This window comes from Strongylocentrotus purpuratus, unplaced genomic scaffold (assembly GCF_000002235.5).
Source record: "Strongylocentrotus purpuratus isolate Spur 01 unplaced genomic scaffold, Spur_5.0 spur5_contig_842, whole genome shotgun sequence".
NCBI classification, from domain to species: Eukaryota; Metazoa; Echinodermata; class Echinoidea; order Camarodonta; family Strongylocentrotidae; genus Strongylocentrotus; species Strongylocentrotus purpuratus.
The window spans coordinates 710,132-732,447 of record NW_022145549.1 but is presented as its reverse complement, the minus strand read 5'-3'; the positions used below and the strand labels follow the sequence as shown (position 1 = coordinate 732,447).

General features: G+C 37.6%; 1 protein-coding gene across 1 annotated transcript; it reads right to left on the bottom strand.

The window, feature by feature from the left end:
* Nucleotides 1-3,243: 3,243 nt before the first annotated feature.
* LOC105439760 (tumor susceptibility gene 101 protein-like) lies at nucleotides 3,244-21,590 on the bottom strand. The gene is made up of 12 exons (XM_030989607.1): nucleotides 21,484-21,590; nucleotides 19,606-19,717; nucleotides 15,310-15,394; nucleotides 12,375-12,440; nucleotides 11,320-11,483; nucleotides 10,959-11,121; nucleotides 9,534-9,776; nucleotides 8,038-8,159; nucleotides 7,380-7,472; nucleotides 6,320-6,453; nucleotides 5,896-5,998; nucleotides 3,244-5,012 (listed from the first exon to the last, which is right to left on the bottom strand). Exons 2-12 carry the CDS (start codon nucleotides 19,654-19,656, stop codon nucleotides 4,917-4,919), a joined length of 1,320 nt encoding a protein of 439 aa, XP_030845467.1. The 5' UTR covers nucleotides 19,657-19,717; nucleotides 21,484-21,590; the 3' UTR covers nucleotides 3,244-4,916.
* Nucleotides 21,591-22,316: the final 726 nt, after the last annotated feature.

The following is a 22,316-nucleotide window of genomic DNA, read 5'->3' as shown; positions in this document are numbered from 1 at the left end:
TCTGGCACAGAAACACGTGTGCTTTTTGCAGATGTTGACAGGAGAGTGGTCCGGTCAGTACGATCAGACGGGACTGATCTTCACGATGTTTTTTGGTGGAACAGCAGCGAAGTGAGATTGATCGAGGCCCATAATGGAACCCTCAGTTTTGTTACAAAAGGAAGAGAATTTGTGGAGGTCCCTTTATCTAACCCAACGCCATCATCGATCAGAGTGGCTGAGACTGTTAGAGCAATAGACAGGGTCTAGACCTGAACCTTGTTGAGGACCTTTACGTTTACCACCTCAACTAGTTCCCTACTAGGGAGGCGCGATAGCTCAGTCGGTAGAGCAGAAGTCTCGTAATCCGGTGACCCGGGTACGAAACCAATTAGTCGATGCGCCAGTGCCCTTTGGTAAGGCATTAATCCTCATTAGGTCCCTCGGAGAGGACCTAAAACCGTCTGCAGTATGGTTGCTTACCAACAAGCATTTATGCTTTCTTAGCTGTCAGGTAAAATAACCACCACTATATATACAGTGTGTCTCCCCCAAAAAAAGATCGCAATTGGAAAATGGTAATGGCAATAATCATGATAACAATAATCATCCATATCATCATCATTTTCACCAAGGTTAGCCTCAACCTTAATTGATAGTGTTCTCCCCAGGAGCCCTGCGATGATGTTATAACATGTTATAACCCCGGATGTAGAAAGGACAAAGACACCATGTAACTTGAATTAATTTCTCGAAGTTATCCATGAGCACGATTGGCAAAGACTGTCTACGAACCAACCAAAGGACAAAATCAATACCCAATGTCTTTGCCTATAGAAGTCGGAAAATTTTAAATGTAATGTTTGCATATTTATTCAAAATTTGATAGTAAGGGTAATTGAAATTGCCCTTGGTTGAGTCCTAAAATGAAATTCTAAACTTCCATGTTCTTGTGATATTTTCCCCCTTTTTTCGTCTGGTAACTATTCATACTTCCTTGGCTGATGAGAAGGAGAACTGCATTTTCGTGACATTTTTTTGTAATTATTGAATTCAATTCCATGTTTTTTTTCCCCCAAAACACAAGCAGTTCCTCCATATTTTTTTTTCTTCTTTGGAGGGTGGTGAAAATTGCCCACCTGCTCTTCACAATTTGTTTCAACCATTCTTTTAATTTTAATTATGTATTATCATTGTATATAATTTCAAATGAACAAAGCATAAACTACTATAATTAGGTCATCTGTCGCGTAGCTATAATGAGAAAGTTCTTACACGAGCTGGAGTGCAAAGGAAAATGATACGTGGAATGTTGATTAGGCAGTTGAAGTTCATGGGTCACATTACACGTAAAGAAGGCCTAGAGAATCTTGCTTTGACAGGGAAAATTGTAGGAAGGAGTAGGGTAAGAAGGAGGATACTTTGGATGGACAGTCTGCAGAAATTGTTGGAAGAGAGAGAGGAGTGAAAGAACTGGAAGTGGTACTAATACAGAAGGCTAGGAGCCGAGGGTTGTGGACAGCATGATTGCCAAAGTCAAACGATATGGCACTTAGAGAGAGAGAGAGAGAGAGAGAGAGAGAGGGAGAGAGAGTCGCGTAGCGTGGCAGGGCGCCTATTGATTTGCCCTTCTTTTTGTCCCCTTTTCTTTCTGTATGGATTTTGTTCGCTTCATATCCCATGAATGTCATGATTATTGACAATACAATGACATTTTCATGACATGTGCCATATGCATGATTATTGATCATATCGTAGAGATTTGTGATGCGTGACGTCATCCAAGCGCCATTTTGTTAATTTCTATTATTTACCATAATTATTTCCGTCATACATTGTCATTTCTGAACGATATTTATAACCTTGATGTCATGGGTTAACGTTTGGTCACACCCATTAATTGGCCCGAATTCACAAAGGAGGTTTGTCGACAAACCTTGGTTTTCGTACGTCATATGACGCGTTTTTACGCGTTTTATACCAACCGGGTTTGTAAAGAACAAAAGAACAAAAGGAGGTTTGGCGAAACAAAAGGAGGTTTTTGTAGACAAACCTCCTTTGAGAATTCGGGCCATTGAGTTTCTACATGTATTATGTCTCGATCAAAGCAGCAGATCACCTAATTTGTCTCTGTGGCGAAGTCAATGTCTATATATACGAGGTTAGCTTTTTAGCTTGTCCTACTGTTTTCAAAGAATCATGTTTCCTCATAGCTTTTGTATCATATATCCTGTGTACATTGTGAAATTATTTAAGTTTATTTACTATTTACTCAGATTTATGAAACACATTATTTTAATCCGAAGTAATTAATGTTATCGTTGTTATGCACCAATTGTATGATTAGTTGAATTTTTTTTTTTTTTTTAAGTGAATCAGAATTTGAATCTGAATAATGGTTAAATAAAAATCTGTACAGCACACATAAATTGAATTGTACATATGATTATAATATTGATATATCGGTAGGCCCTATATCAAATGCACCTAAGCTTAAGACGTTTGCTACGAAGAGAAGAGATACAGAGTGAGATGATCTACAGTATTTTTTAACCAAACATAAAGGCATGTGGAAATGAAATAAAAATGTTTTAGCCTGGAGCACTTTTCTTATTTTTGAAACATGGAAAGTCCGGGAAATGCTCGCAAAAAGCCCTTGCAGGGTTTGCAAAATAGTACAACGTCTGAAAGTGTTGCATCTCTTCATAAACAAATTAAAAACTTGACAAGCAGAAATTATTGGACATGTCGAAGGAAAAAAAACCTCCTGCGTGCGCTTTGCGTGTTCTGCGTGCCTTCACAAAACATGAAGACCCGTGTGTCCGACGCAAGGACGAAATCCTTTGTAAAGCACACAGAGGGGTACACGGCCGGTTGTGACCATGGGCATGGCTTAATTCAAAAGTGAAAATTTACTTCTATAGTGCAATCTTGAGTATTATGATTTTTCTTGAGGTGCAGTTTATTTTCAAAGATTGGTTAAATTGTAAAAAGCGTAGTGCTTTCTAAAAAGTAGCCCAAGATAACAGTTGGCAACGGAAGAGCCTTTCTTGTTCAAATATCAATATATGAATGAATGAATGAATGAATGGTGGTGGTTATTTGACCTGACTGCTAAGAAAGCATAAATGCTTGTAATTATTGCAACCAGACGGCCGATGGCTTTAGGTCCTCTCCGATATGCACAACAAATAAAACCATAATCATAAACAGCAACATTTTACTTAGCTAAGCCTATCACAAAATAATTTGAAAACAATTACGTGGAATTTACATCAGTTTTTATTTAATCAAAGGATACATGTATACACAATTTACAAGCAGAAAGAAATATTTCACTATTTCATGATATAAAACTACATTTATCCCTTAACCAGTGATAGGTAGAGTTATCCTCAATGCTCATTTAATGGATGAGATGCGTATTAATGGTAAAATTCTTTATCATGACAACTACAAGCAAACAATAAATCTTACAAATGAGTGAAATAAATAAATCGTAATTGAAATTTCAGAATAGTAAGATTTTTTTTTTTTTTAAATTACCCTAGAATATTTCATCTACACTTCAGCAAATCCCAAAAGTGGAAACAAAAATTGTCTCGACACCCGTCATTGAGAATAAAGGGGTATGTGTGGGGGTATTATTTGTTCCTCTTTTTTATTTGTCATGTACAGATTTATCACTAAGTTGAATGAAATATATACACCATCTAAATTATAAAGTAAACCAATGGCAGCAAAAATGCATATGATTAGAGATATATTGTCAAAAGAATACTTTGAACTAATTATCACTTAGTCATAGGAATTTTCTTTAATTAAATTTACAACAAAATAGCAGTATATTGCTTGAATTATTTCAATAAAAACCAAAATATGATGTTCACATAGGACTACGGATTGAAAGGCAATTTAATATTGTGAAGATATGAAAAATCTGTCACAGATGTGCTTGTAAAATGTTATAATTAAAAATTAGCTTGAAAAGTGTGCAATATAGAAAACATTCTATATTTATATGTATTTCAAAGAAAGTCTAGGAAATAACATGACTGCCTTTTGAAATGCTACTAAAAATCTAAATAGACCATTTAGGTCATGTAATTGAATTAGATGCATATTTAAGAATTACTAAAGAATAAACGTAAAACCAAAAACTTTCATGACGTTATATTTTTGCAAATCTTTATGAACAGGCTTTTTAACAGAAAGAAGCTTTCATGGATTGCAACAATTAGGTATGCAAATTGTGATTGTGATTAAAATGGTTGGGAACAAGTCAATAGGGAGAGAAACATGCATGAATTAAAATACATTAGTTAACAGGTCTATTATCAACAGTTATCAAATAGTATCAAATGTAGTGTGTCTCATGATCTTTCAATCTAGATAATACCTTCCTGATGGAGTAAGATGTAATGAAATTTAATGCACATATCTCTGTTAAGTGCCAATTACAAATTATTTCATTCACCTGTTACAAATAATTGTCTTTCAATAATCACAATGTCAATTGCATACTTTACGTGTTGTTAGGTTATATAGACTAGCCACCATGTTTGTCCTACCCAGCAACAATTTATGTAGAGTGAAGAATTGACTATCTGTTCACAACAGAAAAGGTTTCTTTCAGTTGAAACTTTTTTTCAACTGGGAACTGCAATAAAACTTAATAGAGCAAAGTTGCAACAAATGCTGATTATTGTTAAGGAGTAGAGTAAAGTCACTTACAGCTGCATTTATAAGAATATAAAAAATATCAGAATATGCGAACTCTTAGGCAAGTATGCCAAATGCTTGATAATCATCAATGCTATTTCAAGCTAGTGTGTCTAATTACCCCAAGATTATTCAAGCTAAAACCGTTCAATATATTACACATGTTTATATCATAAAATTTACATATTTTTCCTAAAAGTGATTGAACAGTGGTCTCATAACGGCGTGATCTCTCGCAATCCTGCTGTTTGTCTGACTTTCTGTATGTGAGCTCGTAGTAAGAACTGCTTTCTCGACAGTTCTCTTACATTCTGCAGAAAAGTAAAGGAATGAGCTTAGGTTAGGTGATTTGTTTGGATAAGTGATATCATTAATACTACTAAACTCATATCGCTGCCATCATGTTACCAATATTTACCTTATATTTATTACTCATCTTCATCATCATTGCATCCGCCTCCGCCGCCACCACCACCACCACCATCACCAACCTCATCATCATCATCATCATCATCATCATCATCATCACCACCACCACCACCCCACCACCACCCCCACCACCACCACCACCCCCACCACCACCATCAACACCAACACCACCACCATCATCATCATCATCATCATCATCATCATCACCACCCCACCACCACCACCACCACCACCACCACCACCACCCCCCCCCCCCCCCCCACCACCACCACCACCACCACCACCACCACCACCACCACCACCACCACCACCACCCCCACCACCACCACCGACATCCCCACCACCACCATCATCAACATCAACTAACATCATATCACTGAAGTGCAAATACTGTGTGATCATTAAAAACATCTATTGTTGGTCATCATCACCACCGGCAGCAGCAAGATTATTCTGATACATCAATACCATCATCAAATATCACAGCCACAGCGCTGTCAAACAATGTCAACATCATAAACATATTTGTTATCATCATCATCAACGTCATTATAAAAATTATCAACATATCCAACATCACCACCATCACCACCTTCATAAAATAGCACTAGAATTCATATAGCTAAAAAGCATGTTATCAAAACATGATTCATCATCATCATCATCTTTATCAGTTTTTGTCATCCACATTACCAAGCAAATCACTGTCAATCAATTCATCCTCCAACACAACTTTCATATCCAAACATCATCTCCAGTATGCACCTTTGTGAATTCATCTATGCTAATGACATCCTTCTTGAGTCCTTCCATTAAGTAATAGTAGGTGTCTTCAATCGTCATCTCTTCTGCAAACAAGTTCAGCAATCTGGAAGAGATCACAAATAAAAAGATCAACATTTCAAATGGACTTATGAAACTCGTATCAGAATAGCATTTGAAAAATCATTACACAGTCATGCAAATATACTGCACATTTGCAGCTTAGATTTTCATGAAGCATCTAAATATTTCACAGTCATGAAATTCCAATTCTATAAATTCATGCTCCAGGGGGGGGGGGGGGAATAGTTGTGCAATGGTATCAAACTTTAAACTTCATACTCATTTTTAATTTCAAGCAAAAAGAAAGGCTTCTCTAGCCCTTACAAACATCTAAGTAAAACACACAAGATGGTGGAATACTTACTGTTTGTATAGTGGTGCTGTCGGTACTACAGAGTCATCCAGATCTAACTCATCACGACCCTCCATCTTAGAAAGCGCTGCCTTTATCTCCTCATCCTTCTGTTTCAGTAACTGTGTGTTCTGACGCACTTCAGCCTGTGGATCAGTATGAATCAAAAGTTAGCAAATCAAGAAACGATTCGATTTAATGGTGCTCCAACATTTGATCAGATGACAACTGCTCTTGGTCTGTATTCAGTTTAACACTTACATGTACATGTATGTCAGAAATAGGAGTATTTTACTCATTTTCAGCTCAGATAAAATACTTATCCAACTTTGGTATTCAAGTAGAATCTTTTGGCTAAGTATTTTAACTTAAGCTTAAGACAGCTCTCTAGCAGATATAAGCCAATTACAAAACAGCAAGTCAGACCCATTTGCAAGTTCAATTGAAGAAATAGAGAAAAATTGAACAAACAAAAACAATGAAAGTTTATCCAAATCGGACAAACAGTAAGAGGATGTGGAATTTTAAAGTTTCACATTATTTCATGAAACGGTGATATATATCAAATAGGCTGTATGCAAATGGCGAGTTGATGATGTCATCCCCTCACTTTCCCCATAATTATGTTGTTTATAAAATGTCAATTTTGTTTTTGTTTTGAAAATCAGACTGTATGAAAATGTCCTATAATGAGTTACAGTGATGGGTGTTCTGCACATATTCCATGAGAATTCAAGCCATGATTTAGATTCCAAGAGCAGAAAAGTTGCTAATTTGCATACCGCCTAGATGTGATACATATCACTGTCTCATGAAATTATGCCAAACTTTCATATTTTACATCCGATTTTGATGAAACTATCACTGTTTTGTATGTTTGATTTTTCTTTCTTTATTCATTTCAACTTGCTCATGGGCCCGACTTGCCCTTTAGAAGTATCATTTGGTCCGTTTGTTGTAGCATTAATATTGAAAGTCATGATAATCTAAAAGCATTTGCATTATAGCCCTTTTACATCAATCTATAAACGTGGTAAACAGGAGGTGAAATACTTCTGAGAGCATTACAAACCGTTTCTGACTCCAGCTGGTTGATGATTTCTTCTAGTTTCCTCTGACCATTCTTCAGCTTCTCCTTGGTAGCCGTCAGTGAATCCATCTCAGCCTGAAAGACATCATACATAAAAACATCAGGTTAAATCTTTCTAATTAAAGGCATCGTTTAACAATGTTAAATCTGAGATGCGCGGCCCTACATGTTATCAATGTCTGTGATATGGTGTAATATTGAAGCCCTAGACAAATTGCGCTTCAAAATGATCAAGAAATGCCTCAAAATAGTAAAAATCTTGGTGACCGGTTTTACCATACTCATTTTTCCCAATAGACTGTAGTATTATAAAAACCATTAGGAAAACGAAAAATGAAATTTTGATTTCCAATCATAAATATCTTGATAATCAGACAAGCGATTGGCTTGTAAAAGTCATGGGATTCAAGTATGACCTTAAGGTTTATAATTATGATTGCAGCATGAGCTAAATCAAGGATTTTGTTTCAGAATCTGAGGCAATGTTACTGAGTCATTTTAATGATATCTGGATATGTTAATTAATAATTAAGGTTATAAATACAATAATTGTGAGGTTTTGAATCATCAAAAACAAATAAAATTAACTCCATCTTGTTGAAAATCAAACATAGCAAAATGCTTCTTTTAATTGAATTACCTGGAATTTTTCTGAGTTCTCCTTGAGTTTTCTCTTGAGTTTGTCCTCTACAGCTGACTGGAGTGAGGCCTTGATAGCATCGTCTGATAAACTACTTTGACTACTAACTGGTGGATGTGAACCTGCATAAGAAAATACAATGTTTATTGTTTGACTACTATTAAACTGTGTAAGTTAACCGTTTCTATAATACTATCTTTGCAGGGAATTATAATATATAGCTTGAATATGCCTTGAAGGCCACACCTCGCCATCGTGGTGATGAAGATCCCGTAGATAGTGTGGTGTGGCAGGGTTAAGGGGGTCCCATAGGACCCATTTAAAAACCTAGGTTGGATAGTTGTTGTTTGAAGCTTAGGAGTGTGGGAGCATCAATGGAAGTTTGTGGCAGCTTGTTTCCCTTATTTACAACTCTCTGGCTATAGAAATTATTCCTGATGTCAAGGCGGCATCTTGTTTTGGCTAACTTCATGGAATGGCCTCTTGTTCTATCATAGTTAGCAAACTGAAAACTGATTTGTGTCATTATTCTGTAGGTTTGCAGTAGGTCTCCTCTTTCTAAGTGAACTTCTGGGGTCTAATCTTTACAACATCTTGTTTATACGAATTCGGCTCTGGTTATATATGTATATCTTTTCTGTAAACCTCAGAAATCATGTACCTTATTTTTGTTTCAGGCACAATGAAATAACTATTCATAGTCCAAACATAGAAGAGCATTTATATGCCTAGGAATGGAATTATCATAATGGTCATTGCCTTATAATCATAAATCTGCATCTGCCTCATTCATTTCTGTGTTTACATCAGATTGTACAGAAATTGACTTTAATACTGGAATGGAATGAAGTTAGCTTGAAATTGGACTTTGGTCATGTTAAAAGGCACCAAAACCCCTTAAAGATAAACTCCAGTACTGGTAAAAAAAGAAAATGAATTCTCACAGAATCAAACGAAACTTACACCGAATGTTCAAGATTACAAATAAATGTCATGTGCCAAACAATTTTGGAAGAAAATGTATACTGGCTGAGTAATGAGCATAGAAAGACAAGGAAATCAAGGTAGTACCAGCCCCGACAACATGCGTGTTGTCCCATATATAGCTTTCTGTGTACGGTGCGTGTTACTTTACCAAGACTCGGTCAAATTTATTATGATTTTGATGACTCTAGAACCTTGCAGTGCACACCAATACTTACATTCTACATGATCAACTTTTTCTGATCCTTTCCACACCTTTTCTTTCACAATGCAATCGCATTACCAGTACTAAAGTTTAGCTTTAAGGATGTATTGGAGGGAAGAGTGGAAGGAATTACTAGACCGAGAGGGAGACCTAGAATCAACTGGGAAGAGAATGTCAAGAGCTGGAGTGGACTAAAACTGCAAGAGTGCACCAGAATGGCAGAAGATAGAGTGAAATGGAGAGATGTTGCAATCTCTGAACCTCCGAACCGGGAGAAGATACTTAGATAGATAGAACTTTAACTAACCTGCAGTGCTAGCTGTAGCCATAGCGGCAGGGCTGTAAGACGGCTGGCTTTGCGTCTGCTGGCTTGGAGTAGACTGGCCTGGCTGGTATGGGTAGGGGTAACCTGACGAGCCCTGGTAGCCAGGGGTGTACCCACTACCACCTACAGCAGGGGGCTGGTAGTTGGTGGAAGGGGGGTACTGGGGCTGGGAGTAGCCGCTGGAAGCATTGGCTGGGGCTGGCATCGGCATCGGCATAAAGGAGGCTGCAGATAAAGTGGGTAGAAGTAGATGGGGGCTTATTCTTTAGGCTAAGTTTGTTTGTTTGTTTGTTTGAGTGATTTTATTTCTGCATTCAAATAACAAATACAAGGTTATAGATTTTTACATAAGTATTACATACATGGCAAATCATGTCTAATAATATTATACAATAACCATAATAAAAAGCATACGAACAAGTATAACAAATATATGTATATTTTTTCATTTTTCTAAAGAGATAAATTTCAGAACGCAGGAGACCGCCATCGTGAGCGGTTAGGCTGGAAAGGAAATATATAGCTTTTCAGTCATGTCACAGAAAATCGGTAAGGTTTTTGAGTATGAGAAAGAAAGACTTGAACACTATTACATCAATGAATTTATGGATTTGTATATTTTTTCAGCCTGCCAATTTACATAAAGTCCCAGAGTTAAACCAAGTTGTATCGATCACTAAACCTGTCATATTTTTGCCCTTTCTTTTTATTGTTTCACCAACATATGATCCTACATTCATGGGCATGAATAGTTGAATACTATTCATTTAGTTAACACCTGAAGCCAGGTATAAGTCATCTGTAACAAAAGAAACTTGTTTTCACTTCCTTTGTTAAATTTTGACTTCAGACCAAACTTCAAACCAGTGATGAGTGTAAATTTTGTGCAGAACTATTTAACTTGTTTATACACTAAAAGAGAAAACAAATGGCAGTATCACTTTAAATTGTCCATATAACACCAGTACATGCACATTTTACACCCCGTAAACCCCAAAAGTATTCCCTCTATTCTCCTGGCCCCTGTTACAGAAAGCAGAGGTAGCAACGTTCGTACCATGAGAGCCCCCAGCGGGTCAACAAAAATATACCAAAGAATGATGATCCATTTAAGAGAATAGCATTCTGCAGCTTCACAATAGAAGACCATGATGACAATGTCAACTCGATCTAATCCCGATCGAAAAACGAAATGATGATGTGCGGGGACCGAGCGGCAGCTAGCGAGGCGGGCTTCCGGTGATGTCTCATCAGAGTGAGATACATAACTAGCAAGCTGATTTGTTACTGACTGTTGCAACTGAACCGAATGAGGGCGCAAGGATTGTGAAACCCAAGATTGCGAATTGACAATGGCCAATCAAGATAATAGTTACATGCATAAATATTGTTCTGGTCTCAACTTACATTGCTGTGGTTGGGGGTAACTGGGGTGCTGGGGCATCCCACATCCTTGCGGGGTGTAGGAGGGGCGGGGCGGCGGCTGCCCTGCTGATTTGGCATAGACGGGAGAGCTCTCTCCGAAGACGACCGTCATGACCTGGATCAGGCCAACGAGATCGGAGTTGTTCTGGTGAAGAAACAAAGACAGAAAGAGATGCATTATCATAGAGATGCAAAGGTAATCCAATACTTACTCCAGAGACATTTGCTCCGTGCTTGAGTTTGTAACAGATGAAGCATTAGAGAATGGGTTTAAAGATAGTTTTCACCTTTGTTAGCAGGTTCAAGGTTAACCATGTTTCTCTCACTTAAATGTTCTACTTACTGGTTTCCAATCATGTAGATAGGGCAGGTAGACCCTTCCGTTGGCATCTACATGCTTAGAGGGCTTGATAAGCATGGTACTGGTGGGACGCACAAAGCATAGAGGGGGGTTGTGTGGGTGCGTCTCAAGGATCCACACACAGATCGGGATGTTGTATGTGTTGGCTGAAATACAAAGATATTATGAGATGTGATGAGTCAGGAAGAGAAGAGAATTAAGTGCAATAATGCAGCTTGAAAATATTAAAATACAAAGAAAATCTATCTCTTATTATAAAGCACTTCCGAGATGGTCACTGCAAAATGACAGGTTGTGAAATTGATCATCTTTTAGTGCAAATTGTGAAGTTGATCCTCTTTCAGCGCTGCTTGTGAACTTTATCGGCTTCCTGGGCAGATTTCAAAATGCTTCTGTATGCGAGGAAGACTAAGTGTTTGTGCTGCACAGGGTGTTTGCAGTTGGAGAGATGGTGGATGTTGTTTATAAGTCCATGAAGAGATTATCTTAGCACTATGCCAGACAACTAGGCATCAAGACCTCATCCCTTTGCCACATGCACATTGCTGACTGTTAAAGGAAAACTCAACCCAAACTACATTGATTGGTCTAAATGGGCATTAATAACTTCCTATATACTCCTAGGAGCCACATATGAAAGATTCATCAAAAGAGAGAAAAATCATAAAATTTAAGGGCCTTGAGTAGCTGAATCGGCGTATGTGTATGTAGCCATTGTTTTGAAAGTGCTGCCGCTGACCATGGGCGTGTGACGTATGAGTGGAGTAACACACGCACCTAGGATGGCTGGCTCAAGACACGGTCGGTACTCATAGTCGCTTTATTTAATTTCTGTCAGAACTGTCAAATTTAGAGCATTTTACTTTCAATGAATTGAAAAAAAATTATACCAGTTATTCATTATTTGCCGAATTAATTTAATTTGATATATTTGAAATATAATCGAAAATTTGCCTGATGAGATTCCACTAGTATATCTAATGCAGATTTCAGGTCCAACATATTTGATGATATATCAGGAAGAACCTCATACAAACCTTTGTAGAGTACAGGGATTGTTCCATCAATGCAGATGAGCTCCTTTCTTTTTCCATCATTAAAAACTGGAATGAAAAAGACAGAAAAGGGATAGTTTTAGTGACTGATTCAAATCAAATGAATACCGTACATGTTTGTGCACCTACACATGTATACAGGTGTTCCAATTAACCAATGATGATACGTGTAAGTATATTTATGGAATTTAAAGAAGGATAAAATTCCTCATTAGAATGAAATTTCAAACCACTACAAGTAGGACTAGAGTATTTCACCATATTGAAAATGTTTATTCAAAAACATATATTTCCCTATGAACATAGCTCAATCTCAAAATCAATTCTTTCTTGCACAATCTGGAACAGAAATTTACATTTCATTTCAATTTTAAATAAAGTTTAATTCAATTTTCCATTTCTTCCTTTCATAAAGATCACAGTAGTAAAAATACAGGTAAATGACTACCAGTAAATAGAAATGTGAAGATTCTGAAATGCCTGTGACTTGAAGGTAATCCATAACATTCATCAACATGAATATGAAACAAATAGAAAGTTATAATGTAGCAACTAGCAAAACATGGACGATAAAACACAATGTACAAGTATCTGTATTCTATAGTTTAAACATATTTGTGGCTTACACCCAGTAAATTGGTAGAGTCGCTGCCCGGCAAGCAGTAGGTGGCAGGTTCAAATCCCGCTGGTTCCAAGATTTTTTCTGACTTGTTTTTCAATTACAGATCGATCAATCGATCTTATTTACTGGGTGTAAGCCACAAATATGTTTGAACTATTGAAATTTCTCCCAGGAAGCATTACATTTATAAAAGTATCTGTATTCTGTAGCACTTAAATTGGCAAAATAACAACTAGGTTGACAAAACTCTTTGTCAAAAATAACGCAATCTTACCTCCTCTACTCATCATTATGTGTTGCTTTCCGGATGTCCCAATTTCACAAGCGTATTACACTTAAATAAAAGGCTACAGAGTTGAATGTGTACCGGACACAAATAAACATTTCTTGTCAAAATGAATTTATCCTTTTATTGTTTACAAGAATTCAAACTCTTTGCCACAAATCAAAGTTGAAAAAGAAGGTACATTTCACAATCCGATATTAATATAAAAGCTCCACACAAGTATCCACGTACACGTACATGATGTCAATTGAATTACTCCTATACATGTACATCATGTACAATATACAAGTGCGTAAGTGGTAAAACTTGTTACCGGAAATATATCTTCAAGAATCTCATTACATGTAGACTGGAAATGAGAAAAGGCATGCTTGTGATACAGAGAATCAGAGCAAACACAAAGTTGTGTCTATCACTAAAATAGATAACATGAATTATCTCAACAAGGAAATAACTTATGTAGAACATTTGTCATCTTGCATTACATGAATGTATTGAAAGAAATTAATACTAAATATAGATGTGATAAGAACTTCCTCCCTTTGCTTTAGAAGGGAATACCAGGCAGGAAAACAACTAATATGCCAGTGAAATGGGTGTAAGATACACTCAAAGGGTTGATTCTGGGAATACTTATCAATGATTACATTGTATTGTAAACATGATGTCTGTATTGTTATTCCTTGCTTGTAATATATTTTAAACCCACTGGCCAATAATAAATAAATGTAGAACAACAACAAAATCTGCATCTACACACAAGTTTTCAAGGAAATTTAATTATTAACATAAATTATAAACAGCTTTTACAATTTTCCTTTAATATAAATAAATAAATGATGGTGACTTATTGATGATTTTGAGATGGATTTTTAAAGAGGGCTTTTCTCAGCTACACCATATAAAATGGCAAGCAAAGAAGTAGCATAATATAATGGCCGTAACATACTGGAAGCTTTAATATTTATATTTACAATTAATGCCCAGATGCATGAAACCTACTGAAACAAGAACTTCTATAATCAACTGCAAGAGTCATGAGTTTTCTACTTCTTCTCTTTTTAATATATCATGTGTAACTTTGTTCTCACCTTACCCCCCCCCCCCCCCCCCCCACCCATCTCTCTCTGTCTCTCTCTCTCTCCACCCTTTATACCGTTTTCACACTGGCAATATTTTGCTTAACCCCGTACTATAGGTGGGGTTAAGGGGGGGTCTTAGCCCCACCTATAGTACGGGGTTAAGCCTATTCCACTTTCTGTTCAGACTGGTTTTTACCAAAGTGGGCTAAAGTTGGCTAACCCCACCTATAGTACGGGGTTAACTAACCCTGCAAAATAGCAGGGCTAACTCCGCAATTGTGGTGCTAACTCCTGCTAACCCCGCAATTGCGGTGCTAAGCAAATGAATGAGAACAGAAACGAAAAATAGTCCGGTACTACGCAATGGAGCGTATCGCAGCTGGCCAGATGCGAAGTATGTCCAAACATTACATACACGATATCCGGGGTTAACGAAATGCAGTGAGAACAGCGGGAATTTTCTTATTCCGGAATAGGCGCTAGTACGGGACTAAATACAGCAGGTGTGAAAAGCCAAAAAAATAGTCCGGGGTTAAGGATAGTACGGGGCTAAGCAAAGTACGGGGTTAAGCAAAACCAGTGTGAAAAGAGTATTAGTCTCGCCAATTATATTTTCATTTCATTGTCAGAGCTCACAACTGACAAGGCATCAAGTTTTGCTTATCTTGGAGCCCTAGTCAGTTCTGTTTAAAATAAGTTTATATTTTCAAATGTTTAAACGTAATTGTCATTATGTTTACATTCAGAATAAATAAATGAAACAAAATTGTGTTATATATGACTGGATCTGTTGCCCACTGCAAGGAAAGGGTTATTTCATAAAATTTCCTAGGCTGACTCCGTTTGGCTAGGCAGACACACACACACACACGCACACATACAAAATGATAATATCAAACAAAAAAGGGGGGGGGGCGATATACCTACCATGGGAATCTAGTTTAGGTCGTAGGTCTTTGAATGCAGCAAAAACACTTTGCATATCCCTTTGTGTCTGATCTCTATTAGTATACTGTAGAAGAAAAAATAAATAAATACATTATGAACATACATACTGTAATACAGTGAAACCTGTCTTTAATGACTGTAGCATTCATGCATTCAAGTCACACAAAGTAATGCTACCGGTAGTTTAGAGAGAGATGTGGAAGGTATGTCTTCACTTTGCACCTCAGGTCCAGTGCAATGTAGCAAGAGTGCTTTCTTTTGTTCCGGGTTCGAAACCCCTTTGCCTATTACATGAAGTTCGAAAGACCTAAGCCATCGAGTCCATGACTGGGAAATCTGAGCCAGATCTCCATATGGGTGGAACTGACCCACTCCTCGTACCTCAACCTCTTTGAAAGCTGACATTGTTGCACGCTATTCCTTTACAAGTCTTGACAAGTACAGGTCACTGAAGAAGGACAAGTTCAATCCTGATGAACTATTCAACTGTCCATGTTCATCGGTAACTGCACAACGCCAAATTCAAGAGTAACCCACTAGCGGACACCGAGGGGCAAATAAGTTTTGTATAACTTTATGCCTACTTCCAAGGTATGATTTATCCAAGGTATGATATGATTTCCTTGCCATAATTTTTCTTTCAGTTGAACTTATTCCTCGTCGCCACTTGTAGCATTCACGCATTCAAGTCACACAAAGTAATGCTAGTTTAGAGAGAGATGTGAAATGTATGTCTAAAGGTTCAACCCAGACTGCCTTACAAACACGCTGCTCTCTACATATAACATTAGGCCTGTCTTCACTACCTCGAGATTGCCAAATATCCAGCTTTTTGAACTATCCCGATCGCAAACTGTCCAGCTAATTTGCGTCTTCATCAGACCGAATTAGCAAGTAGAAGGATATTTGGTCGGGATTGTCATCCCAAGGTATTTTGGGATAGTTTGCAAAATATCCCTCAATTTGGCAAAATATCCAGCTATTTGTCCTGTGCATCTTCACTAGACCAAAGACTCGCATTTTGCGCTAACACTGAGCAAAATATCTTGAGCTAATTTCTCAAGGTCGAGTTTCAAGTTTCGAGGTCGAATCTCGAGCTAATGAAGACGCGATTTGTAACTTCGGGATTATTTCCCAAATCAGAAATAGCGGGCTATTTGGCAATCTCAAGATGATGACAACGTGCCTATATTGAGAGTGATAAATACATGACAGGTGTAAACACATGTAAACACTGTCCAAGACTACAGGGTATTATGACATTTATTGCCCATTATGACTATTAACGGATTAGGGTCGCCACCAGCTAGCATGGACCTACTGCCAAGCTGTCAGCCAGTAAACTTTAGAGTTGGTCAAGTGTCTAGACACTACAATGACCACCCAAGGGAGACAAGAAAAGTGGTCTTTATAGTCAGGTGTTCTTTAAGTACAGGTTCCTTTAGTACATGTTTTAATGAGAAACCATTTTCAAGGGAAACAAAAAATTTGGTCCTTGGAGACAGGTTGTCTTTCGATACTGGTGGTCACTAAAGCAGGTGTGACTGTATACATGGTATATATTACAACCAGTACATAAAAATTGGGGTGCAAGAAACTTTCATAATACAGTGAAACCTGTCTTTAATGACCGCCCAAGGGAGACAAGAAAAGTGGTCTTTATAGGCAGGTGTTCTTTATGTACAGGTTCCTTTTAATGATGATTTAAACATATTTGTGGCTTACACCCAGTAAATAAGATCGATTGATCTATCTGTATTGAAAAACAAGTCAGAAAAAATCTTGGAACCAGCGGGACTTGAACCTGCATCTACTGCTTGCCGGGCAGCGACTCTACCACCAGACCATCACTGGTCCATGGCACAGTCACGATGAACTGAAGGTTCCTTTTAATAGTACATGTGTCAATGAGAAACCATTTTCAAGGGAAACAAAAAATTTGGTCCTTGGAGACAGGTGGTCTCCTTCTTTCTATACAGGTGGTCACTGAAGCAGGTTTGACTGTATTACAAACCAGTACTTACAAATTGGGGTACAAGAAACTTTTATTACCGTAGGTACTTTTTCTTTCTTTTTTTTAATTGATATTGATAATCTTCTGAAAAAAGTATACTAAATTATATTAATCATTTATAGTGTGTATGTACACAGCAAGAATGTATACAATCAACCTCAATTTTTTTTTATCTGGCATCCTATGGGCCAACAGCTAATGAGTATGAAGAAAATAAGAATAACATAAAACTGTGCGTACAGAACCTATTTCAGGCTTGGTTTCCATGAGGACGTTTTTTTTTGCTCATGAGTGGCTTTTATGCTAACCTCATTTCAACTTGAGATGTTATATTTGAAGCTCATATTTTGAATTTACAATAGTGCCATGTAACCCCTAACATACAAAGCAACAAAAAAAGTGTTGATTGGTATACTTCACATTTAATTTAAAGATAAAAACCAGTTATTGTCATGCGATTGCATTGTGAAAGAAACATTGTGGAATCGATCAGAAAAGGTCGATCATCTAGCATAAATATTGGTGTGTACTGCAAGGTTCTGGAATCATCAAAATGATAAGAAATTTGGCCCAGTCTTGATAAGGTTACAAGCACTGTACACAGAAAGATGTATATGGAACTACCCCCACACGTGCGCGACACATGCGTTATATCTATCAGGTCCAAATATATCAATTAGTAGGCGGTTTCTCAGCAAAATTTGTATGATCACGTACATGTATTAGTCAAAACATATTCTTTCACATGATTGGTTTACAATAAAGAGCTTCCATTTCATTTTTTGAGAGGGAGGCGTTTCCAAAACTGGTCTTTATCTTTAAATTTCAGATGGCATAATGGGCTTATCCCAAGTAATTTGTCCGACACATTGCTACCATTGCAGCATATCTCATGAATGTATGATTGAACATGATATCCCTACTTATAAGATCAAATATCAAGAAAAATAGATGTTAATTGTAAATTATGTGCAATTGTGCATTGCCATGGATATTACATTCAGGATATATTGGACAACAAAACAGAAATCAAACACTCTATCCTGGACCTTCTCATGATCTTTATGAGCAAATACGAAACATTATCAAGGATTAATGGAAGTTTGTGTTCATTGTACCTCACTAGTTACCAAACTCAAGATTATCTTAAAGGTACTACATGTACGCCCCATTTGCCAACAAAATGAAAAGGTTAATTTCCAAGGGCATTTGAAAGATAATACTAATTTAGAACTTCCCTCAAAACAAAGGGGCTTGAAAATATCTTTTTGTGGAAAAAACGACATTTAGTTGTTAAATGGAATCAAAATGAATTTAGCGAGCGTGCTCGTTTAATTAAATAGTCCGATTTTAAGACCCTTGTACATGTCATGACATATTCATAATTTCTGCAAAGTTCTAAAGAATTTGATGTTAGCTCCAAAAGGGATACACTTTCTCACCCACATTTATGACTCAAATTTGCTTTATGTTGAACTTCAGCATGAATTTGCATACCAAGGGCCCCCAGATGGTTTGTCAAGAAAAAAGCAATTTCTTGTCAGTTATTATTTGTCTATTTAAATGCTACATATACATGTACATTGTGTTTTATGCTCCATGTTTTGCTACATTAGAACTTTTCTATTTGTTTCATATTCATGTTGTCTTTGAATGTTATGGATCCCCCTCAATGAAAGCATGCATTGAAAACTACATGTACATGTAACTACCGGTACCCTAATCCAAACCCTAGTTGGTGATGCTTGTCGGGGAGACGTGAACCTCAGCATTTCTTTTTAAATGTCCCCACGCTTGGTTATAGCACTAAGGATGTAATATACTGGGGCAGTGAAAAAAAATACACGGGGGCCCGGGGGAAATTAGCCCCCGAAATGCCCAAAAGAGCCCCAGTAAGTCATAAAAGAGCCCAACAAAATTTGCCTAGAGTTCAATGCAAAACAAATTAAAGAGTGTTATTTTCATGCAAGCAAGGTTAAAAAGTAGCCCCTGAAATTTTTAAAATAATTTTGTCCCTGTTAACTGGGGAGACCCGTGTAAATTCAATTCAATTCAATTTATTTCAACCATAAAAATATATACATGTACGGGGTTAGGAGCCCCTAAAGAAGTTTGAATACAAGCTTGTGGTTGGGGAACCAACCATGACATACCTGTATATATCGAGAAATTAGAAAAATTTACAAAAACAACATTAACAGGAAAACAAATAAATACAAGAAAAAAAATGATAAAAACCTATAACACCTATGTCCACATACCTTTCCAATATTTTGTTGGATAACAGCATCGAACTGCCCACTGGACGCCATGGTGAGTAGGAGAAGCCTGTGCTCCTGGTTCTATTGGTTCAATTCTCCACAAAGTATGTGTCTAGAGAAAAAGATTAAATTATTTACAAAGGGTTGAACCCTAGAGAGAAGGGGGAAGGAAAAGTGTGCTGCCTGAAACTATAAAGAAATACATATTTTTCACCTGTTTACATAATCTGTTGAGATACGGGTATGTACATGTTGGTGTATGCAAAGTCACCAGCCTTTCTATCAGTCTTCTTCAATTTTTTCTTCAGTCATCTTGCATCTTTATTCCCCCATAAAGATATAGAGCGCTCTAAGACTCAGAGGGCTAACAAATCTTAGTCGAGGGCATTGATGACGTGCCAAGGCAAGCTCTCTAATTTACGTCAGAATCTTCAAGATGAGGATTTCATCCGCATACCGTAAACCCTTTTTTTATATACCTTTTTTTCAAACGTAGTGTCAGATCCGTAGGGTGCTCTAAACATGCTGTGGTGGGGAGGGGACATACTCAGACACATTTTTTTTCTCTCTGTATTTTTGTTTTCAAATACATTAGGGAAAAAAGTATTAAAAAAAGGAAAAGGGAAATGTGTCTGTATGTGCCTCCCCTTCCCTCCCGAGCATGCAAGACTCTCCACATCAAATTTGGGAGACTGTCTCTAATGTCAGAGAATTTTATGAAGATTTTTGGTAGCGTATTTGGGAGACAGTCTCCAATTTGGAATATCAATTTCCTATATTTACATTTGCTGAAAATGGATTACCTCTGCTAAAAGAATTATGATCAGCAGATTCCTCATGAGAACTTACCCCTTTCAACTGTCTACTTTAATTCACTGCTTACTTTTGTTTGAAAAACATCTTTTGTTATGATCCACACACTAAACCAATGGCAATTTTAGACCCCCCCCCCCCCCCCCTCAACAAAAATATGGCAGGGAAAAAAATGCCTTGTTGCTGTTGTTCAAACACAAAACAGGTAAGAAAGATAACAACTTTTATATTATGACCATTAATAGAACAATTGTGAAAGATTTAGATGACTTTCATATAGTTCGTTCGTTTGTGTCTTCTTAGATCAAGACTAATGTAAAGTTCCTAAATTAAATTAAATTTAATTACATTCATTCAAAGTTCTAAAGAATTTCTTCTCCTTCTTCTTCTAGTGCAAGTACAGTCCTCTGGGTAGAGTATTTTCGTACTGTTGTATTGCTGTGAATGAGTGTGCCATGCTGCATTTGATGTTGACTGCAATTGCAAAAGGGACAGTATCTTTAAGTTTAAAGGGAGTGTAGCTTGGCAAATAGAATGCCATCTAGACCTATGTCTTCTTTTGGACAACTGCACAATTGGACTTGATTAACGGTAGTCATTGACTTAATCTCTACATGTCATGGTCAGTGCGGCTAGCGTTCGCGAAAACAGACCGAAGTTCTCCTAGCAGGCTTCGGTTACGCGTTTAACCCTTGCGTCGTCCGTAGTCGGATTAAACCCCATTGGCTCGAGTCACGGCACGGAAAGACACATAGTCTCATCAGGTTACAGCCGCTACACTCCCTTTAATTTTCGTGTTTCATTCAGATTGAAGGTACCTGTACTGTACAGTGTAGTATCACCGGCCACTGCACGGAGTGCACCTTCAATTCATGCACTGCACCGATCACTCAACACAGACTCAAAGTTAACATTATTGACAAAACAGTCACACAACTTCTTCAGCATTCATGCTTCCTGTCTTTTTCTGCACCAAAATACTAACCCATTGAAAAGTACAAGATCAAACTCATCATTCACCTTTACTCATAAAATGTTTAAAACTCTTAGAAAAATAATACTCACTTTTTATAACGAAACTAGACTCTAGAATAGAGATTGCGGAACTCAACCATGTCAACAGTCAGTAGCAGAAGATGTATACTGAAATTGTAGATAGCTCAACAGACAATGTGTGCATGTACGTGGCCGATCTAAGTGAATGTTAGTGATTTTCGCATGCAAAAAGCGCTAAATATGATAAGAAGTCGGTGAAAGGGAGAGCGAAGGAAGGAAAAAACAAAGTAAAAAAAAAGAAGGTAGGGTAGGGGGAGGGATGGAGAAAAAAAATATCACGGATCGCCATCATATTGGATTCAATTGAACTCCGGGTAGGGGCCCTCATTGGGCTCTGGACCCCATCTGTAAAAATAGAAGTGGGTCCAATTAATTTCCAAATTTTGGGACACACACACACAAAAAATGTGCTCTTAACCCCCCCCCCCCTGCTTATTCAACAGCTGGCTGAGACGTTGCGAATTTTTTGAGACCCCCCCCCCCCCCCCCCCCCCCCCCCCCCCCTGCTTATTAAATGGCTGGCTGAGACGTTGCGAAATATTTGAGACCCCCCCCCCCCAAAAAAAAAGTGATCCTCATACCCCATACCCCCCCCCCCCCTGTTTATTCAGCGGCTGGCTGAGTCGTTGCGAAATTTTTGGCGTGATTTTCAAATTTTTAACCCCCCCCCCTCAAATAAATCCTGCGTACGCCAGCCTGCATATAGCAACCGAGCGTAGCTCTACAATGTTTCATCTCGTGCCCCTGATATGCCTTCTCAAAGATCTAGCTACCCTGATTCGGTTCGATGACTTATAGCTACGCTGCTAATTGAAAAATGAATAAATGAATAAAAATATAAT

Bases quoted from the DNA above. Each gene is read 5' to 3' on its own strand.
- LOC105439760 (XM_030989607.1), bottom strand. From the start codon at position 19,656: ATGGCGTCCAGTGGGCAGTTCGATGCTGTTATCCAACAAAATATTGGA. The intron at 11,122-11,319 runs GTAAGTAGAACA...TTTCTTCACCAG, and splicing joins ATCTACATGATTGGAAACCA to AACAACTCCGATCTCGTTGG. The intron at 7,473-8,037 runs GTAATTCAATTA...GATGTCTTTCAG, and splicing joins AGAACTCAGAAAAATTCCAG to GCTGAGATGGATTCACTGAC.